General features: G+C 41.6%; 1 protein-coding gene across 2 annotated transcripts in view; it reads right to left on the reverse strand.

Annotated features, from left to right (window-relative positions):
* Positions 1–23,040, reverse strand: part of SRFBP1 (serum response factor binding protein 1) — an 89,944-nt gene extending 66,904 nt beyond the window's left edge. For both annotated transcript variants that reach the window (XM_075411635.1, XM_075411634.1), the window contains exon 1: positions 22,923–23,040. In XM_075411635.1, the coding sequence (XP_075267750.1) occupies positions 22,923–22,952 (30 nt within the window). In that variant the 5' untranslated portion in view covers positions 22,953–23,040. The remainder of the gene's footprint in view (positions 1–22,922) is intronic.
* Positions 23,041–23,406: the final 366 nt, after the last annotated feature.

The raw sequence follows: 23,406 nt of genomic DNA on the forward strand, positions 1-23,406 counted from the left end.
CTCACTGATTGTCTTTCCTCATTTCAGGGCACACTAAAAGCATTGGTTTCATTTTATAGTTACTTGGCAGTCTTCAAACCAAGAAATTACCATGGCAACGGAGTATTAATTTTTGGTGCTATTTGGCAACCGAGAGTTTTAAAATTCAAAACACCTGCAGCTGGATCACGTTAGCCAGAACTAACAATAGTACATAATCTTTTGAGTGAATAATCTTCGTGAAAAAATGTTTCTGGAACTTCATTACAAATACTTCTCTCTATTACCTGGAATGTCGGCTTGAAAGATCTAACGATTTTTAGATTCTTAGGAAAAGTTAGGAATTGCCAAGTTGTTTTTTTTTTCTCTTTTAGAAAAAGAATCACTATATTATAGTATACATTTTATACACGTCAAAACATGTGGAAATAGCCAGTCTTAGACTTACAGTTTCATACATTTGTATTATAAAAACGTATGTAACTAGGGAGGTAAAGGTTGCAACAACAATGTAAATGCACCCATATGGCTTATCAGGGTTCAACTGTTCAGTTCCAGCACAGTTTTACACAAATATATATCCACAAAAAAGAAAAACCACGCACATCCTAACCTTACAAAAAACAAAACTAGGCGACTTTTCAGCCAGATCAGTTTCCTGAACTGTTTCTCTTCATGGTCACACCAATGCTAGCTAGTTTCAGGGCAAAAGAGCAAAGTGAGAATGCTCAAGAGGAGACAGCTAGACAGGCTACAACAAGGCAGACTACAATCAATGAGCTGTCCCCTTAAGGATCAAATCCCAGCACAGAGGGTGCTAAGGAACACACAGTTTCTTCAGCTAGTGTCTGTGTCGTACCATTATCTTGCCTTTGCCATCTGCAGCTATACACAAACAGGTTCAAACGAAGTGGACTGAATTGTATCACAATACATCTAACAAAATGTAGACAAGCTCATGAAACACAAGGCAACTTTTTCTGGATTAAAATATAGAACCCTGCTGCCCAAAGCAGGCAGAAACACCAGAAGCACCATCCCTAGCCAGAGGCTCTCGCAAAGCAAAACACTCACAGCCTCTCAGGCCTCTGGGCACTCACCCTGCCGACTTCCCGAGGCGGACTGCTAAAGTTGAATGGCAAAAAGCACGCTGCCCACTTGGGCATATTTCTGTGTTTCTCACAGCAAAAGTTACGCACACCCTCCTTGTGAGTTACTGTCAAACCCTTCCTCCACAGACTGTCCATGCTGCTTCCTCTATGCTTTCTCAACTGAAGCTGTGAAAGATGTTTCTTTTTTCAGTCTAGCACCGTATTTCCTCCTGCATGGAGAACACTTGCCATTTCTAACATCACTTCTCCAAGTGGAAACCACAATGAGTACTCAGATTTCTAGCAAAGATCATTTTCATTTAACGGTTTTGAAAAGCAATTCCAAATATCTCAGATAGTTGGGAGGGAATAAGGCTAGTCTAGAATTACTTGCTCGTTGCTGAAGACAAAAATCTAACGGATTTACTGCTTCAAAGTTGGTGTCTCACTGTATGGAGTCAGGCTCTATGTAGTATTTCAGAAAGCATTTGAGCTCTAAAGTCCAAACCAAGACCATGAGCTGGCTAGACACATTTCTAACCCCTAAATAAACAGCAGTAATTGTAAACGTCCAGATCAGAAATAGCTGTGATAAATTAGCCCAAAGATGCTGTATCACATAAATTAGCACATAAGGCACCACAGAAATAAAAATTACACAAGTCCTCAAAAATGGAGGACTACCTGAAGGCAATTTCTAACCTTCGATTTAACTGATCAGCTAGACACAAGTTTGAAAATCCCAGCTAGCACTCTGCTAAAAATATTTCCACGGAATGTTGCAAGGTGATGTGATCAAGCCAGTCAACACAGCCAAGCTCAAATCAACGGATTTCTATGTCTAGGATTTCTTCATTAGAACAGAGCTCTAGCTAGAAGCCATATGTGAATTTCAGGCGCATCTTATGCTTTGCTTTCACAGGAAGACAATAATGGCAGAAGCTACAATAGTAATAAAATAATTATCAGGATGGACATGGGTGAATAATGAGTGGTTAGAGTTTTTTCCCTTCTTCTCTTCAGATGGTAAACTTTGTAAAAGCAGAAGAAAAAGAGAGCACTGCTCACATGGCAACACCACGAATCTCCACATCACTTGCAGAATTTGAAGCATAACACCATACCTTGACTACACCAACTCACTAACAATCTGTGTAATTTTTTGCATCAATTATAAAAATCACTAATATTATCCAAACCTGTGGAGGTGAACTGCTATCAGGAAAAGAAAACTGTTGCAAAACTGGGTATGACACCTGTTGCAAAACTGGGTATGACACCTTTCAGATAACAAAGTCAGAAATGCAGCAACAGTGCTTCCACTATTAATGCGAGGGGGATGGCGCAATTGCTTTGGCTTGGGACTGTTATTCTTTTTTTTTTTCTTCCCTCTAAAGATGCACTGTGATGTTGCTACTCTCTTCGTGCACTGCAAGTAAGATAGGCACATTTCTGTATAAACTGCACAGTAGTTTAAAAAAAAGACACAGTCAAAAGGTGTTTACAGACTTACACACCTGTTCTGAGGGTATTTTGAAAATATAACATGACTCAGATTAATGTATAGTTTTTACAGATTAACCTCCTTTTATTTCAAAATGAACCTGAGTAACACTGCTGAGCACTTGCCACCCTTTCACCCATCACAATTCACGAACCACAGTATTAGCCTAACCACCACCAAGGAGGTAGAAGTCTTGTCTTCTAACTGCCTGGTACCAGACCAGCAAGTGCTTTAAATGCAGGTCAATTTCAGTCCACTTGTCAAAGCCCCAAAACATCAAGGCATGGGTTTGTCTGACAGAACTAAGAGATGCAAGACTCCTTGCTACATAAGCCAGCAAGACGTTTATCAAATACTAACTCCTCTGCAACAGAATGTAAAACTAAAGCATCTGAATAGATATCACTCCATCTTGCAAGAAAAGCAGCAGCAGAGCAAGCAGCTAGCAGCTCAGCTAGAAGGACAAACCAGTGCATTGGATCATTTTCCCTTATTCTACCTCAGTCAGAGAGTATCAATCACTTGAAAAAGTGCACTGTAGAAATGTTTACAAGATGGGAATGGTGAGAGAGTGAATAAACGTCGGAAAATTGCAAACGTAGTGCTATTTCCCTTATATTCTTCTGTAACGTCCATCATTTACCTGCTGCTGTACTTCCACATGACTGTTAAATATTCATAGAATCACAGAATGCTTTGTGTTGGAAGGGACACTTAAAGGTCATCTCGTTCAACCCCACCTGCAATGAGCAAAGACATCAACTAGATCAAGTTGCTCAGAGCCCCATCCAACCTGACCATGAATGTTTCCAGGGATGGGGCACCCACCACCTCTCTGGGCAACGTGTGCCAGTGTTCCACCATCCTCATTGTAAAAGATTTCCTCCTTATGTCCAGCCTAATCTACCCTCTTTTAGTTTAAAATCATTACTCCTTGTCCTATTGCTACAAGCCCTGCTAAAAAGTCCATCCCTATCTTTCTTATACACCCCCTTTAAGTACTGGAAGGCTGCAATAAGGTGTCCCTGGGCCCTTCTCCAGGCTGAAAAGCCCAAACTCTCTCAGCCTTTCCTCATAGGAAAGGTGTTCCAGCCCTCGGATCCTTTTTGTGGTCCTCCCCTGGACCCAATCCAACAGGTCCATGTCTTTCCTGTGCTGAGGGCTCCAAAGCTGGACACAGGACTCCAGGTGAGGTCTCACCAGAGCAGAGGTAGAATCCTCTCCCTCGACCTGCTGGCCATGCTTCTTTTGATGTAGCCCAGGATATGGTCGGCTTCCTGGGTTGTGAGCGCACACTGGTGGCTCACGTCCAGCTTTTCATCCACCAGTACCCCCAAGCCTTTCTCAGCAGGGCTGCTCTCAATCCCTTCATCCCCAGCCTATATTGATACTGAAGGTTGCCCCGACCCAGGTGCTGGACCTTGCACTCAGACTTGTTGAACCTCATGAGGTTCAAAGTAAGAGGCTAGTAAATTGCGCTTAATTAAATGTGCATTTCAAGAATCCTCACACCATTCTTCTGGCCAATCATTTGTTCTTTGCATGCTACAGTTCACTCTCAAGTAACTACGTGACTTCGGCATTCATTGATCATCCATCCCTCATCAACAGGCCTCCAGTATCCTATGGTCAAACAGTCTGCAGGTCGACTGTCATACTGTCTCACTCATATTAGCTGCCAGTGTGCTTTGTCACTAAGTAAACCACCAAGATTCATTTTTAAATCACAACAAAGCTGCTCAGCTCCAGCTATAAGAAGATTTGTCTGCTGTGTTAGGGTACCTACTGGGGGTAGGATGGGAATGGGGAAATAGGGACAGTGGCAGTTGTGTGCCAACTAGCCCTACAAGAATGCATGCTGCCCGTTCTTTTTGCATTGGTAGTACTGATCTCATATTATTCAGGCATCCATTTGTTTTGGAAGTGCTTTGGACAACATCCACTGAAAGCAATTAGTTGCATCCAGAAAGGTGGCACAGCTTACGATGGGCTTTAAAAGCAAGCAGAGAATCAGCACCTGAGTTGACTTCAAGCTTCAGACAGAAATTCTGAAGACTGCCAGCCAAACTGGCTCTTCCATGTATAATTTTGCTTTTTAATAGCTTATACTTGAAGTTCCTTAAACCTTACATCAATTTGTATAACTACTATTATGTAACACTGATGTTAAGATAAATCACTTTATTTACAAGCTCATAAAAATGCAGTAAAGCATCTCCTATCCGACATTTATTATTGTGTCCATGTCACCTTAGAAGTCCCCTTTCTCAACTTCATTTCAAAAATAGAGATTTTCAGAATATGTCTGCTGATCAGCATTTTCAATTGAGTTTAATTAATTATCATTTTTGCAAAGAGATGCCGGTATTGGCCTCCTAAGTTACCAGAAACTTCAGTCCTGAGAGCCAATACACTACAACTTTTCTCAGCCATCCTGAGAAAGCGGAACATTAAAACTTTGTATATTCTGGAATTACATTTGTGAACCTGGTTTCTGAGGAAATTAAGTCTATTATCACATTGTTTGCCTGTCAGCATCTCCCTCCCCAGTAAGTTTTGGGCTTATTAAATAGAAACCAAGTTTGACAAATCAGCACAGGCCAGGGCTCCCACACATTTTGTGAAAACTGGTAGCCAAGTAGGAGATAAGAACCAAAATTACCATGTCTAGTATGGAAGAAATACATAAACATAATTTAAATCTTTTACATTTTGATTGCCAATCAGTACAGGCACACTCATTCGCCAGCACATCTGGCTCTGAACTAGCCACAGAACACCAGTCACATCTCCTGATCGGCCAAACAGGTGGGAAACACAGGCCATAAGTACAGTTACTGATTAGCTCTCTAAGAGAGCAACTCCAAGGATAATACACCACAAAACTGTAGAGGCAGAGGAATAACCACAATACTGGTAAGGAATATGGGACTCTAAGCTGTCACATGGCAGGCATCATTGGTTCTGCAACTTGAACACACAACAGATTTTATTCTTACGACATTCATAGGACTGATGTTTTTCATCTGGTGATCGAAGCTTCAAGGGAAATTAGAACACTGATAGGTTGCAGAACTAGACAGAAGATGCAGAGGTTCTTCTGTGCCAGATACTTCATGTAAAAAGAGACATCTTTATAGTTACTTCAGTTACCTTCAGCTTACACATCAAGAAGCCAGGGAAAGAATGGGAAGCCTGCGCAACATTGTAGCAGCACATTTGCCAAATATTCATATCTTAATATTACCCGAAAACACATTGATTATTTTGTAAATCTGTCACTCAACACAACCACTCATGTTGTATTAGGACTCATCCACTTCAAAATTTCTACTTCAATGTCACTATATAGTTGGCATTATGCAGGTATAAAGGAATCATAAAGTAAAAATGGTTTCAAGTTCATTAAACAAATAAAACAAAACTCAGCATCAGCTGAGGAGTGATCAAGTTGGAGAAATACCCGTTAAATCATTTCTCCATTTCTCTGTAAATCTGAAGGATAAAAAATGGATTAAATATCACAATTTTTAGACGATGAAATACATGTTTAACCTGTTTTTGTGAAAACTGAAAACAAAAGTAACTGATCATACTATGAAAAGAAAAACAAACTTTTTGTTTTAAAATCTAAACTACCTTTCTTCAGACTCCTCCTCAGTAAAGTTTGTCCGTCTCCATACACAGAAGAGGAATAAATTCTAGCAAACCAAAAGGCAGGAAGGTTCTTTAGGCACGTGAAAACTGCCGTCAAAAAAGGGGAAGGTCTCAACTATCAACTCCTGCTGCTGAAGTGAAACTCAATATTAAGTTTAATTAACTTTTGGATGAAAGCAAACCACATCTTAAGTTAAATATTGCAACAGTTAAACCTATTTTCATCATATTAGTAAGTATCACCAGTAGTGATGCTTTCTCGAGGAATAAGCAGCTCTCCCTGTATTACATTCTCTGTGAGCTGAAGCAACTTCCATTGTGCAAGTGTACTTCAAACTAACGATAAAATTTTCTCCTGCCGCTAACTCCCAAGCGCATATACTTTCTTGCCTGATGCTCAAATCTAAAGTTTAGACACAGGAAAAAAAAACTATATAACTATATATATACAATGCCCACTGTAGGAGAAGACCAGGTCTGAGACTGCCTAAGGAACCTGAATGTTCACAAGTCCATGGGGCCTGATGAGATGCACCCACGGGTCCTGAGGGAACTGGCGGACAAAGTTGCCAAACCACTCTCCATTATATTTGAGAGGCTGTGGCCGTCTGGGGAGGTTCCCACCAACTGGACAAGGGGCAACATCACCCCCATGTTTAAAAAGGGAAAAAAGGAAGACCCGGGGAACTACAGGCCAGTCAGCCTCACCTCTGTGCCTGGCAAGCCGATGGAGCAGATCCTCCTCAAAACCATGCTAAGGCACATGGACAACAAGGAGGTGACTGGGGACAGCCAACATGGCTTCACCAAGGGCAAATTGTGCCTGACCAGCTTGGTAGCCTTCTATGATGGGATTACAGAGCTGGTGGACATAGGATGGGCAACTAACATCGTCTGCCTGGCCTGTTGCAAGGCATTCGACACTGTCTCGCGTGATGTCCTTGTCTCTAAATTGGAAGGACATGGATCTGACAGGTGGACCACTCGCTGAACAAGGAACTGGCTCACTGGACACACTCAAAGAGTTGCAGTCAATGGCTCGATGTCCAGGTGGAGACCAGTGATGAGTGGTGTGCCTCAGGGGTCAGCATTGGGGCCGGTGCTGTTCAATATCTTTGTCAGCCGCATGGACAGTGGGACTGAGTGCACCCTCAGCAAGCTGTGTGATGTGGTTGACACGCTGGAGGGAAGGGATGCCATTCAGAGGGACCTTGACAGGCTGGAGAGGTGGGCCTGCGTGAACCGCATGAAGTTCAGCAAGGCCAAGTGCAAGGTCCTGCACGTGGGTTGGGGCAATCCCAAACACAAGTACAGGCTGGATGGAGAGTGGCTCGAGAGCAGCCCTGAGGAGAAGAACTTGGGGGTACTGGTGGATGAGAAACTCAACATGAGCCACCAGCGTGCACTTGCAGCCCAGAAATCCAGCCGTATCCTGGGCTGCATCAAGACAAGCATGGCCAGCAGGTCGAGGGAGGGGATTCTGCCCCTTTACGCTGCTCTCATGAGACCCCACCTGGAGTCCTGCATCCAGCTCTGGAGCCCCCAACAGAAGAAGGACATGGATATGTTTGAGCATGCCAGAGGAGGGCCATGAAGATGATCAGAGGGCTGGAGTACCTATCCTGCAAGGACAGGCTAAGAGGATGTTCAGCCTGGAGAAGAGAAGGCTCCGGGGTGACCTTATAGCAGCCTTCCAGTACCTGAAGGAGGCCTGCAGGAAGGATGGAGAGGGACTTTTCACAAGGGTGTGAAGTGATAGGACAAGGCGGAATGGCTGTAAACTAAAAGAGGGCAGATTTAGATTAGATATTAGGAAGAAATTCTTCACCATGAGGGTGGTGAGACACTGGCACAGGTTGCCCAGAGAAACTGTGGATGCCCCCTCCCTGGCAGTGTTCAAAGCCAGGTTGGATGGAGCTCTGAGCAACCTGGTCTAGTGGAAGATGTCCCTGCTCATGGCAGGGGGGTTGGAACCAGATTATCTCTAAGGTACCTTCCAACCCTTACCATTCTATGATTCTAACTAGCATCACAATATCATAACCACAACCATCACACAAGAGCTAAGTACAGCAGTACATCATGGAATGAGGGAGTATAAGGGAAGTAAGGAATGATGTCTACTCCAATAAAATGATAAAAAAAAAGTTACAGTGACTGAAGTTCTAAGGGAAGAAAAAAGAAAAAATCATAAGCAGTTTTTTTCTATGCCTGGAAAAAAAAAGCTGTTGCAATAAGCATGTAATAAAGATTTAACATTTATGTTTTCAAAGGAAGAAGGTGAAGAACAGAAAAGGTGTTTATGTAGTTTTACACTTTCAAAATACTTGGTAGCTTTGCATACATTCTTAAAAAAACTCTATCTTCTCCTGATTTAAAAAATGCTAATAAAAGCAGATTTCAGACTCCTTCTACTAATGGACTATAAAGTCTAACATACAGCTTTTCATGTGCCCTATGCTGTCTTTAGTACAAGGCCACCTAGCATGCACATACAATATGCATCCAATGTAAATATAAAATGTGTAAATCCAATGACTACAACTCCTGTTCAGACCTAGGGTACTCCAGTAACTGACAAGTGCCATGGCCTCAGGGACAACACTGATAACCACTGATCTAAGGGAAATCCAGATTTGCATCACAGATTTTTCTGGCTTATTCACACACAGTGAATATTGAACCTTTGTCAAAAACTACTAATATCATCAGAAAGTGAGGTGAGCTTCTGTTGGCTTCAAACATGTTTCAATATTATTGGCCTCCCAGACTCTGAAACAGTATACTACTTCCCACAAAAAACCTGCTCTTCCGTTGCGGTGATTTCTGCTATCATGTCTCCATGACCTATCTTTTTTTGTGAGAACTCTAACACAGCAGTTACAGATTAGGCCAAAAATATCTTAAAAACTTAGATATTTTAACACCACTACCATGTAACTTACTTTTCAGTCTTTTTGGAAGGACAGGAAGAATTCTTTCTAGTGAAAATGGAGAATTACCTTGCTACACCACTTATTGTTCTTTTTCCCCTGAGAAACTTTTATAAAAAATTTATTTCATTATGAGAAATTTTGATGAACACAAACATATGAGAAAGTCAGTGTTTGAAAAAAAAAAAACAGAAAGATCTAATAATCTGCATTCCTCCCAGAAGCTTCTTCATGATATAAAACAGAACCTGGGGAAAAGGACCAGTATGAAAAGCAGAAGGAATAAAGAACTTAAAATATCCCTTCCAGATATCTGATATATGCTACTCTTTTGTTTAAAAAGCTTCAGGCAATTAGTTCTCCACCAGGCAGTTGCCAAGACACCAGATCTACAAGAGGTTATGTACCTATCCCAGTATTAGTTGCTAACAACTCAAGGTAGTGCTTCAAGGTTCCTGCAACATCTTCATTGCAGCAGAACAAGTGCTCTCACATTACTCATCTATTTTAGGTATGGTATGTTTATCGTCCAGCCATTTAGAACTTCACTCCCCACACCAAGTGATCGTTCTGTTGGGGTATTCCCTTCTTCTGAAGCTTGCTACTTTCTTCTTCAAGTACCCAGCTGTTCCATACCAAACCAGCTTCCCCTAGTTACAAGCTCTCCTCATTCCTCATCCTGTTTCCTCTTGTCCAACACACCTCATTACCCACTTATCATTTTTGACTGCTGCCATATTTAAAGAATTACCATCTCTCTCTCTCTTCCCCTCCTTTCATCATTCTCATTATTTCTGAACTGTTCCATGAGAAGTAATCACCTTAACTGCCCCTTTGCTTTATATCATCTGGAATTGCTATTTTGTCATGCAAATAAGTTTAAGTTATGCTGTTCTGCTCCTATGCTACTCATTTTCTTTGCAACAGTCCTCCAGCGATTTCTGCCTCTGGATGAAATCCCTTATTCATTCCTTTGAACCAGCTGCTATTCAAAACAACTGTTGCCAGCCTCTCATGCAACCAGTCTATTCACTCACCCCTCCTACAGTAGCATATCTGTACATGACCTCAGACTTTTTCTAACGGGTTCTCATAAAACAGCAAAGAGGAATCACAGAATCATTTAGGTAAGAAAAGACATTTAAGATCATCAAGCCCAACTGTAAATCTAACACTGCCAACTCCACCACTAAACCATGCCCCTAAGCACCACATCTACATGTCTTTTAAATACCTCCAGGGATGGCAATGTAAACACTTCCCTGGGCAGCCAGTGCCAGTGCTTGAGAACCTTTTCGATAAACAAATTTTTCCTAGTACCCAACCTCCCCAGGCACAACTTGAGGCCATTTCCTCTCGCTCCATCACTTGCTGCTTGGGTGAAGAGACTGAAAGCCACCTCGCTACAACCTCCTTTCAGGTAGTTGTAGAGAGTGAGAAAGTCTTCTTTGAACGTGCTTGAGCACTTCAGTGTCTTTCTCCTAGTGAGGGGCCCAAAACTGAACACAGTATTCAAGATGCAGCGTCACCAGTGCTGAGTACAGGGGCACGATCACCTCCCTGCTCCTGCTGGCCACACTATTCCTGATATAAGCCAGGAAGCCGTTGGCCTTCTTGGCTACCTGGGCACGCTGCTGGCTCATGTTCAGCCGGCTGTCGACCAACACCCCTAGGTCCTTTTCTGCCGGGCAGCTTTCCAGCCACTCCTCCCCAAGACTGTAGCGTTGCACCGGGTTGTTGTGACCCAAGTGCAGGACCCGGCACTCGGCCTTGTTGAATCTCACACAAATGGCCTTGGGCCATTGATCCAGCCTGTCCAGATCCCTATGCAGAGCCTTCCTACCCGGAAGCAGATCAGCACGTCTGCCCAACTTGGTGTCATCTGCAAACTTACTGAGGGAGCACTCAATCCCCTTATTCAGATCATTGATACAGATATTAAATAGAACTGGCCCCAGTAATGAGCTCTGGGGAACACCACTTGTGACTGGCCACCAGCTGGATTTAACTCCATTTACCACAACTTTTCCTGTTTGGCCACACAGTCAGTTTTATACCCAGTGAAGTGTACGTCCATCCAAGCCATGAGTAGCCATTTTCTCCAGGAGGATGCTGTGGGAAATGGTGTCAAAGACCTTACTAAAACCCAGGTAAACAACACCCACAGCCTTTCCCTCATACATTAAGTGGGTCAACTTGTCATAGAAGGAGATCAGCTTAGTCAAGCAGGACCTACCTCTCATAAACCCATGCTCACTTGGCCCTGATCACCCGGTGTGTGCCATGTGATGGCACTCATGATGATCTGCTCTATAACCCTCCTCAGCCCTGAGGTCAGACTGACAGGCCTGCAGTTCCCGGATCCTCCTTTGGCCCCTTCTTGTAGACGGCCATCACATTTACCAACCTCCAGTCAACTGGGACCTCCCCACTTAGCCAGGACTGCTGACAGATTGTTGAAAGCCACTTGGTGAGCACTTCCAACAGCTCCCTCATTACTGTTAGGTGGATCCCAAAAGTACAGCTGATTCCGAAAATAACGAAGATAGCCTGTTACGATAAAAATTCTGAGATGCCATCCACCTGACACATAATAATGGCTACAGATTTAATGGAAAATGTTCCCCTAACCACATACCCATAGTCAGCATTTACTGGTGGCTCCATGCCAGCAATATACTGCATGTTTTTCTTACATAAAATCCCATTTCTGTTTGCCCTGGTCCAGCATTAGCTTTAAATAAACTGTTTTTTTAAAAGAGGCGAGCTTTCTTGTAAACATTTTCTTTCAAGATAAAATTAATGTTATTTCACTGTTTTCAGTTTTAAAAGTACTAAGAATTCTACTCTGAGGAATAAGTTTTGATTATCAACGGTCAGTTTTATTTTGGTGGCTAGCTGTCATTCTCTATTGAAATTATCAAGGTCAGAATCTAGGGAAACGAGCTAAGAACTCCTGAACTGCAGAAGAAAAAAAGAAAACAAAAATAATGAAGGAATAAACACAATTTTATAGCCATTGTAAAGCACGTTTAGAGATTTTTAGTTGAAACTGGCTTATTCTCATTATTATAGTTATTTGGAAAATGCGTAAGCCAAATCATAAGATGGCACTCTTCTCAAATAGCTTCCAAAGGGCTATTCACAGCTTACATTTGCACCTTACCTTTACACACAGTATGTTTTAGAAGAAAGACAAGCATGAATTCCAACACCTGACTCATCAAAAACAAGAGGCAAAAAGTCCCTCACATTTTACTCCTTACTCTGAGCTCCTGCTCCTACTAGAAAATTGCTCATTTCTGCTCCTAGTCAGGATAATGAATTTTTGAGATCCAGCTCTTTCACACTGCATCGATTTTAAAGACCTTGCAAACTAACTTCTCTCCCTACCAAGCTACTATACAATAATACCTTAAATTTATAGCTATCCAATTCAACTGCTGAAAGTCACTTTATATCCAATGTTTGCTTGACCACAGGTAAAAAGAATTTAAATAAGTCTACAAACATATGATAAACCAGCTTCCAACACAATTTAACAAATCCAAGCAGATCTCTAGCTAGTAAACTTAAATTTCTGAATTAGAGCCCCTAGCTTATTTTTGGTGTCATGGAGATCTCACTATTGAGCTTACTGATTATTTAAATGGAAGTTCTCTAACAGCCTTCAGATAAATACTCTGCTGGACCCAATTTTGACCTGTTTACTTAACACAAAAATTACAGAACAGAAAAGCAAGACTCTAAGTTAGGTGAATACAGAACAGAAAATAGCCCAGAATAAAAATGAACAGAATATTTGCACTCAAAAAAATAACTGATTTATATTCTAAGTGGTTAGTTTTGAATACATATATATACACACACATACACTTCATCGGGTATCACATGCCATATAAACAAACACGTACCATTGTGACCCATCTTTGCAGCGGAAGTAATGTAATGGTATTTTTCTTTTCATATAAAATCAGTAGAAGAATTTCAAAACTCTTTCTCCTATACGATTTAAAGGACAATCAAAAAACTCACTGAATTTAGTAGCTGGCCACTTTTGTGCTGAAAACTCTAACTAAAAAAAGCTTCCCTTAATTGCTCTTCATTACTGACCTCCACAGCGTAAGACAAACTGAAAGAAACTTTATCATTGCCATACCAACTGGCAGTTTGCAATGAATTCAAAATTGATTACTATTCTCCTTGTAGGAACCTCACCTCCTCCAAGCCCCTGAATTCTGTTAGAAAAAAAATCCAGCACCACTTCTTCCCTTCTAGACCGATTTCAGCCTTGGTTTCCTTCTTTATTTGGCAGCAAGCTTCAGGCCCAGCAATGCAAAGGTTGCAGAAAGATGTCTACAATGACAGCAGTAAGCAATAAGCACATCTACTATAACAGCACCATTTCTTAAAATTGTATTTTATGCATGCATATACACCTATAAATTACATCTGCTGAAAGACTATACTGTGTACTGCAAGTATCTCACAGTTCCTTTAAAATAAAAGTTACAAAGTTTCCCATGACTGTGTTCGCATGTTTTTTTCATTATTATACACTACGACACCAAAAAACCACAGATGTTTTGTTTTATGAGAGCATCTTACTAGTCTACGTGGCCTACCACACACACTTTATATAAACCACTTGAGCTAAGGAAAAATCTTCATTTCTGTCCTGAAGAACATTAGTTCGATAACGGCTGTATACAATATTGCCAGAAGCAAAAAACTGCATAGTTTGCCATGTTTAATTGCTTCAGTAATCTGCCGAAACAAAGTCTGTGTGAACAGCAGATCAGAATTTGCTGTTAATATAACTGATGATGTGGCAAGTCCAGAAACTTTAGCAACAGCTGCTGGAACAGTTCCTAGGGAAAAAAAAAAAAAAAGCCACAATTCCTCAGAATTGTATCTCACAGAGTATAAGTTTGGAAATTTCATAAGCTTTCAAAAGACCTTTTCCTTAGGACATTTACATGGTCTGTAAAAGAATGTCAGTAATTTAACACTTGAACTGTTTTAAGGAGAATTCAAGCCCAATCTAGCACAATTTTCTTCTCCTTCAAGACACTGTTGTGCTTAGAACTACTTATTAGTAACACAAGTAATGCAAGAATTTTTACATGCATTTCCATAGAGTTAAAATGACTGCTGCCAAGTATTCTAGAGTTTAAAGAGAAAGTCCTGTTTGCTTTCTAACTTTGCACAGACTTGCAACTTACAGCAAAAAGCAGTGATTCGCCAGTACACTGAGAAATAAACTCATGGAATAGATTAGCTATTTGGTTTTGAATTGTGTAGAAATTTTTTTTTTCCTCAGTTCTCTTAAATTTTTTATAGACCTTTCCAAGACTTTAGACCGACTTCAGTGACATATAAGAGACTGTATGACCAGCTTCAAGGAAGCGTTTAAGACCACATGAAAGCCAAGCATACGCAGACCCTTGCAGTGCCAGAATTCAGCCACGGTTTCAATTTTGACTACGCAGCATCCTAGGCAGCTGTACTTTTTCAAAAGTATCTACATGCTAACCACTTTATCATAAGAATAATTTTGATACAGTCACAGATGAACCTAAAGCTGACTTAAGTTGCCCCAGTCAGTATCTCTCTGATATAACTTAACCATACTGGCAGATAGTTCAGAACAGTACCAGAACTTGTGTCCACCATCTGAGGGACAGTCTAGATGTTGAGGCACTTATCAGAACCAAAAAGCCTAAAATTACAGACCTTCTTCAATGTGAGGAAGTCTAGGACAAATGCTTCTACTTCAAGAGAGTGGCTTGGCCAGCATGCAGGATAGGTGCTGGAACAAACAAGGCTCATAAGCCAGAGACACAATAACAGAAAGGAACCCATCTGTAGACCAGCAAGAAGAATTTCCTCAGGGGTAAAGAGTTCTGAGTTCCAGTATTTCCTCTGAGGGAGCTCATCCTGCATTTTATATTAATTGTCTGATAAGCAGCCTTTGGAGCACTGTCAAGGACTTTTCCTATGGAAATGCTCCCATTGGTGAAATATCAGGCTCCCCTCACCCCATAAAATCTCCCTTCTTTGCTGGACAGTAGCCCAGCGTCAGTATTTGTTGCCATTTGTGATTAGTGCACTCTGCTGGTCTTCGAGATAACAGCATTCAACTCATCTCAGACTAAGGGAGCCTAGACACCAGCTTTCTCAACTACTGGAAAGTTTTTTAACAACTAAACCATCAAACAAAAAATGCAGCATTTTCCCCATCAGACAGAGGCATGCCTGGAGAGAAGGCACGATATTTTGAATTATGAGCAGTAAGACATCTCACAGCTCAGTCCAATATCGGATAACTGGTCAGATACCTCACCTCCCCTTTAGGCAGCTATAAAGTCAGCACACAGGAATATTTAATTGCCTTAAAGGTACTCCTGGACTCCCACATAGCCCAGCAGATAGCACACAAAAAAAAATCTTTGGGGGTAGCTACTTTATTTCAAAGAGAAGCCCGGATGACCGCACTGGGCTGCACGCCCAGTATTTCAGACTCCTTTAAACACCATAATGTCTACAGTACTCAGTCATTGTTATTTCAAAAGTTTCCATCTAGGATTCTTTTTTATCACTAGTAATGCAGGCCCAGGAATGCACTTAAAAATATCACAACATTCCTTAGGTAACCCTAGCTGTTTGCATACAATGCAATAACAATCGAATGCTCACATCAGCTTGTTCACGACAGTGAAAAGCAATTTTAGAGAAAAACGAAGAAAGAAGGCCTAAGTGTTCATTTCTTTCATTACTGTGGGAAATACAACTCCTGAAAACTACATTTTTTTCTACTTATTACTGCAACTTAAGACTCATTTTGCAACAGGTAAGAGACCAGGGTTTTTTTCCCCCCTTGATATACCCTTGGTCACATTTTCCAAAAATCAACACAAACTCATTTACGTGTAACAACAAAATCATAAGATTCTTCTTTCTAGCTGGTTTATAATTAGTCTCCAATTAACTCATTATGTAACATTATCAAGATCAGATAAATATATGGGCTCCTTTGGCTTCTTCTTTGAACTCTCTAGTTCTCCTGCCCTTATTGCCTTGACCACTAGTTAATTTCTGCAACATAAACAGGTGCCAGGCAACATAATGCACCTCATGTAATTATCTTGACTGTTTGGGGTTTTTCTGGTTGAACACCCTCCCCATATCTATCCTTACTCACAGAAATGCCACTGCCTAATGATAAACACTTAACTGAGATGAAGAACAGCACAGTTCTACCAAGTTTGCTGTGGTGGAAGCGGGACAGTCCGCCTGCATTCCTCCTCCACTCCCCTCCCATTCATCCCTGGTCCCATGCTCTTGCTGCAATCACTCCCTGTAAGACCCTACTACCTTAAATCAGTAGCAGCAAACTACCCCAGCAAAAAAATTTGTTCTCCTCCCAGAACAGAGAGGCAGCACCATGCCGCTGGAATGGGTGAGGAGCAAGGAGAGTGAGAAGCCCCAGCTTCAGAGGCAGTGAGTCCAGCTGGCCATGAAGCCACAGTTGGAGAATCACACTGCTTCGGGGGGCACGTCACATGTCTGAGACGCCACACAATAAACAGCAAAGCAATTCTTCACAAAAAGCCTTATACGAAAGGCTCTTCAATGTGAAAAACTGTCCAGGTTTCTACAGGCTAAAATGTCAGGGGGGAAAAAGTCTATTAATGAATAAAAACTTGAATTATATGTCTATATTGTCATCTTTAGTCAATGAAAACACAGAAAGGCGTATCACACCTGAGTGCTGTGGCAGTCACAATGCTCAAGAAGGCTGAAAACAAGGAAGATCTTAGGTAACCACAAATAAACACCATGAAGAAGTCTTAAACTCTGTAATTCTAATTCTAATGTTTCTGTGCAAAAATGGTGATCATTCAATGATAAAAAAAACCCTGAAGACTAATTTCGTTTCAGATCAGCTTAAAGCTGACATTTATATAAGCATGCTGGACCTACTGTACCAATAACAGAAATACATAATGAACTAAGAACTAGCATGGGCAAGTAGTCAGGTTTTCCACATTTAATGCCCCTTACAAAAATCATGATGCACTTCCTGGCTACACAAGTCAATTCAGATTCAGGAGGAATGCATGACCCTCTCAAATTCCCCTCTCCCCATGCTTTAATAATTCCACCTGATACCCCAGTCAGACCATGTTTTTTTCACTGCTATACAGAAACTTCGGTCACCAAAAATAATTCTTTTTTAAAAGTATGTACTTGGTGTTTCAACAATTTGTGAGTGAACACACGTATACGTGCAATTTCAGTAACCGATTTTCATCTGTGTGTGTTATCTTAGGCATATCTGACCACCCAGTAACAAACACGACACTTACACATGCTACACCAGGACAACCCAACCTTTATATAAGCATCTCCAAATATAATTCTAGTTGCACTGTGATAAAAAGTGGAAGTTTCGCAGAATTACAGCTATAGATTAGACTGCAGTTTCAGACTTTCAGAGACTGTGTGACAGTCTTTCTTCACAAGTTAAGATTATTTCCCACAGATTTTTCTCTGATTTTTTTCACTATCAGCCATGCTATCCATCTTGACTTTGCTGCACACCAGTCTAAATCCTCAGCCAGATACCCAGATTGCTTTCTAAACATGTCATTCACCTAATTTACAGTCCAGACAACTTGGAGGTCACGATGTCAGTCCTAAACTTAAAGAATATAAGGGCCTGAGTAATGCCACGTTGAGTATCACAACACAAACTGCTGGGACTCCAAACCCTACTGAATGGAATCCACCACCTTGAGCTTCAATATTAAACTCGCTATGTAAACATTTTTTAAATCTGCACTTTGCTTAGCCAACTGAAAAATACATGTGTGCACATATTACTTTGAAGATATACTTTTATCTTGACTCTACCTTTCAGGAACAAAAAAAAAAAAACACTTCAATTGTGGATGATAAGTATTATGTAGACATCAGCTTTCATAATCTAAAAACCACATCTTTGTAAATAAAGCTCAATGTTTTCTAATTCAGTAAGAGGTTCATAACATTTTTTCTAGAGAGAAATTATTTTAGATGTATGCAATTGATTATTAAATACAAATTCAAGAGAAAAATTCACCTGATATCAAAGTTACCAAGACACCTGATACTCAAAAAAGTGGCAAATTCAGTTTGTATGTCCCACAGACAGAAAAAACTCTCATCTCTGAGAAGATATAAATTTGCTTTATATAATAAGACGCCTTACTAATATCCAACTTCAGACATTCCAGCACTTGTGTAGATTCACATTAGAACATTTACATTTAAAACAATTCATACACACATCATTTGCATCAGCTTCATGGGCTTTCTGCAGCTTAATTTATTGAGGTAGTTGTAAGCAGAACTTAATTACAAACAGAAAAAAGGGGGGCAGAGAGATAACTGTATTTGTTGCAATCGTACCATACTGGTAGGAGAGTATGACTGTGAAATCAGAACAATGTAATTTAAAGAAGCACAGGTTCTGAGAAAACACAGATCTGGGTTTGTTCCCATTCAAAACCTTCAGATTCATACTACTGTATACTGCTGATAAACAACGATCTTTCTTCACATTGAACATGAGCCATCTCCCTTTAAACCTGCCCTTGTCCATGGCAGTTGATGATTATGTGCTGCCATCTAGCAAAAGTTTCCAGAAAAGCTTAACTTTGGAAGCTAGTCTCTGACACAACATCTGAAAATTCTTAGAAAGCTTTTTAAAATACGAATTATATACAAGACAGCAATAGTTTTAAGATTCCTTCAGCCTGCATGCCTATAAAATTAAAGATGACATGAGAATACCATTAGGTTTAATACAGACAAACCCTGCAAAAACGTGATTATAAGCAGTTGTCGTATAATAATTGCAAAACTGAATTTTTTCATTCTACAAGTTATGCTTTCCCTTATACTAAAGCACGTGACAAGAAAGTGGTAAGAAATACTGCACCTTCCTCTTCTTTCTCAAAAACTCGTCTTCACTGTTTCACTTTGTTCTAACTTTCTGCAGTCTTCACATCTTCCTCGCACCTCACCCTCCCTGACTCAAACTCTTCCTTAGGCACAGAAATCAAAATTCATTAATCTCATACAGGAATGGGATGTTTGAATGACAAAAAACATTTGTGTTTAATTCTTTTCAATCTTAACTTTTCAGTCATGCAGTCATACTGATATGGTACGTTATTTGCCAGCAGCAACTTAGTGGCTTCTTAAAATTACTGGACCTTGCTAACTGCGGGTTCTGCCAAGATTTTGCTTTTTGCTGTTGTAATCTAGGTATATATGTAATTAGTGAAAAATAACATTTACACACTTTTGGCAAAATACCCATTTGTTAACACGGAAATAACATGAGTTTCTCAAGCTGTTATACTGATATAAACAATTTCACATAAAAAAATAAAATAAATGATGAATACAATGTCTAAACTAATCATTCTGTAAATAGTTGAATAATTATGACTAGTTTCTTATATTTTTCTGTCTTAATTCACCTCATCACAACAACTGCAATTCCCTCTTATTTTCATCCAGGATCCTTACTACCGTACAGTAACTTCAGACCCTGTTTATGCAGTCAGCTAAACAGTACATTTTCATTCTTTGTTCCCTATTAGATCAGAACAGTTGGGAGTATGTTGCTTCATGGAGGCATTATTCTTTAACCAAATCATAACCCAAAAAACCCCAAAACTACACACTTTAGAGTTCTTTACTCCGTTCCAAACTATCTGAAATTAGCCAATGAATTCAAAAGCTACCAAAAGGAACACAGGCATCACAATCCTTTATTCGGCTCATTCCCTTGGAGGATTATGTTTTAATAATAATAATAATAATAATAATAATCAACATTCAAGTTTCTTTGGCAGGAAGAAGTCCAATCATCACCCAATTAAATGTCCTTTAATTTCCAAACCCATATACACTTAATATTGGAATAAAGGTTTGATTTTTACACTGCACTAATAAAACTTTCCATTAAGAACATGAGGGTTGTTTTTTTTCATTTTCACCAGGGGAGTAATAGCACAACAATTCCTGCCATTGAATCACACGTAAGTGAAGCTACCTACTCAAGTGGCAAGTAACTATCCTTCCCATTCAGAAATAAGCTGAACAAGTATCTCTTACCTGCACAAAGCAAATGCTGTGCAACTCTTACCGATGACAATACAGTTAATAGGAATGCTGTAGACACTCCAGAACAGAGAAGTTTTTGGACATCGGTAACTGTTTTGTTAGTTACTAGTATCAGACATGTAAGGGGACGTAATGAAACTAAAGGTCAATTATCATTAAGGAAAGTATCAGTTCATGTTACTGAGAGACACTGTTCTTAGACGGTTTCTTCTTCCTGTAAACAAAATATTAATTTGTACAAAAAATTCTGAAACCTGTCATCCTAGAATTTCGTAAGACTCCATCATTTAGCAGGCCACTATAGTTTATGATAACTACTAATAGCAGAAGTCTACCTTAGCCAGAATTAAAACCTGGAATACATAAATACAACACAGGCCTTACAGAAAACTACTGTAAATCCAGCTAAGACAAACAGGGTTATCAGGTATATAAAGGTCACAAGAGTCTTTCTGCAATAACTACCATAATGTCTATTTGATATAGCGTGATGAGGGAAGAATTCTGTATGACCCCTAGCACTGGGTGATTGCAGAACGCCAAAGATGCAGCAGAGTACAAAGGTGCTTTGTAATTACAGTAAATCTTTCCCTTACCAAACTGGAAGATTAGACAAGAAAAACTCAATAATTTGTTTAAAACATTAGACTTTCTAAAATCATTATGCATGCTCAGATTCTGCCATTTCACCTTCATGAGAGAAAGATAAATATTTCTCACCAGTAAAATGCATTCTTCCACTGCAAAAGCATCTCGGTACCTCTAATAAATACACACAGGTTATCCAAGTACTGGCAAAGAAAATATTTATTTCAGATTTTATGGCTAACCACCATAGTAATTAATACAGCTCTGATGCTTATGGAAAGGCATATGTCTATAAACGGAGAAAATTGTTTAACCTACTCACAGTAGGTCTCCATACTAATCTTAGCCATCCCTCCCGATGAGATGGCATTCAGGATTTCAGTCTCTGTTTTACCTTACATCTCAGATGGACCTGTTGTTAGAGAGTGTCTACTTTTTGTCCAAGTTCTGATGAAACCTCCCACCTCCAGAAAAATCTGAGAAGTTGCTTTCAGTTTCCTCCTAGGATAGGCAATGTTCGAACCATAAGAAGAAACGGCATCCCCAGTATCCTTACTGAAATTTTTCAATCATTTGTACAGAAACTCATCGTATTCTATCCTTTTCTGAAGAACTGCTTGGTCGTCCCTCAGTCAAATCATGCTTCTCTTTTCATCCTCTGTTATAAGAGTATCTCTTTGGTGAAAGACTATGAATTGCCACCTGAACTTGATCAATCAAAAAAAATCCCTGCTTCAACAATGAGTGACATACTCCCTTCTTTCTTTAGTGATTCACTAGCATAATTTGACGTGAAATCACTCACATTTGACCTTACATTTGTTAACAGCAAGGACAAAAAGCTTGTAATAAATTATCAAGTAAATACCTACATCTTACATAATATCAAACTACATTTTTTCTGACTAATAGGTTACCTCTCACTAAATTCCTGACTCACAAATCAACGTCTTTCAGAGTTACTATGTGCCTAGAACCCAAAACTTACTTTAACACAAGTGTAATCTGACAATGCTTGTGTAATCACAGAGGCTGTCATTTCGGTTCTGCTGACGACAAACAGTAACTTTAACCATACTGTGAATTACTTGGGACTCCTGGAAGCGCACCACGCCAACTGCAGAAGCTGACACAACACTTGCTCAGCAGAACTGCCAGCTACTCTTAAAGGTACTGCAGCAACAATCTGAAGAGGCCTCCTGGTTGTGTCAAGACTTAGTATACACAATGATTTGCAAACATGTAGTCAAAACCACCACAAGTGCATCACACATAACTAATTTAACTCACACTATAGAGAAAAAAAAAAATCTTGAAGGAAATACAAAACACCAAACTCCTTATAGAACAGGCAAAAGTCAGCTCTAACCCATTAGCTGCTCCAACAAAACAGGGCAACATCGTATCTTTGCTATGCAGGAGACAGGCAGCTGAGACTTCGGTAGGTCCACTAGGATCACCCGCAGAACTTCAGTGCGAACACAAACAGAGTAAGACACGGCGTGACCGGATGACGACACGACACCCACTGACCGGATGCTGAACCGAGGCACACACGTCGGCATGTGCTTAGCGCCCCTCCCCCCCCCCGCAGGTGGTTTACCTCTGCAAGACCGACCTTTATTTTTATCACACAGCCCTTTAGCCGAGCACCAGCGCGGTGCCCAGCACTCCCCAGAGTGGAACGGGGGGGGGGGGCAAAAGCCGCAGCGTCTCAGGCCACTCGGCGACTGCCGCGGCCGGGCCGAGCCGCCCCGCCCCGAGGCCTTCCCCACCGCGCCAGGCAGCCACGCCGGCCGCAGGGAGGGTCCCGGCCGGCTCGCAGGGTGACGCGCCGCCGCCCGGCTCTGCCGCTTCCCTCCCCTCCCGGTGCCCCGGCCCCTTGCGAGGGCCGCCGCCTCCACCCGCCCCGCCAGGCCCCCCGCGGCCCCGGCCCCCCGCGCCGGCCTGCTCCGACCGCCGCCCCAGAAAACGCAGGCGGCTCACCTCGTTGTTGAGGTTCAGCACGGGAGCCATGGCGCCCGCCCGCCGTCCCCCGGCCCGGCCTGGCCCTCACCGCCGCCTCACCGCCGCGCTCTCCCCACGCCGTCGCACAGACACCGCGAAGCGAAACCGGCGCATGCGCCGCGCGCACGCGGCGGCGGAGCCGCTCCGGGCTGGAGCACGATGGGTAGAGCCTCTCTAGGACAGCTCCCCAATGCCTCGGTCCGCCGATGCCGCCCCACCCGCGCGGCTTCCGTCCGAGGCGGCGGCGGCGGCGGGCCCGGTGCACAGCCCCCCCCCCCCCCCCCCCCCGCGGTGCCTCCACACTCCCTGCCCGGTGCGGACGCCGCGGCGGCCTGGGGCAGCGTGCGCGGGCGGGCGGCGCGGGGTTTGCGCTGTCCTCCGCCGCCTCCTCCCTGCCGCAGGACAACGTTTTCGCGTTGATTCCCCCCCGTCTGCGCGGAAGGCAGGCGAGTCCGCGCTCGGC

The sequence above is a fragment of the Opisthocomus hoazin genome, chromosome Z (assembly GCF_030867145.1).
Source record: "Opisthocomus hoazin isolate bOpiHoa1 chromosome Z, bOpiHoa1.hap1, whole genome shotgun sequence".
Lineage (NCBI taxonomy): Eukaryota > Metazoa > Chordata > Aves > Opisthocomiformes > Opisthocomidae > Opisthocomus > Opisthocomus hoazin.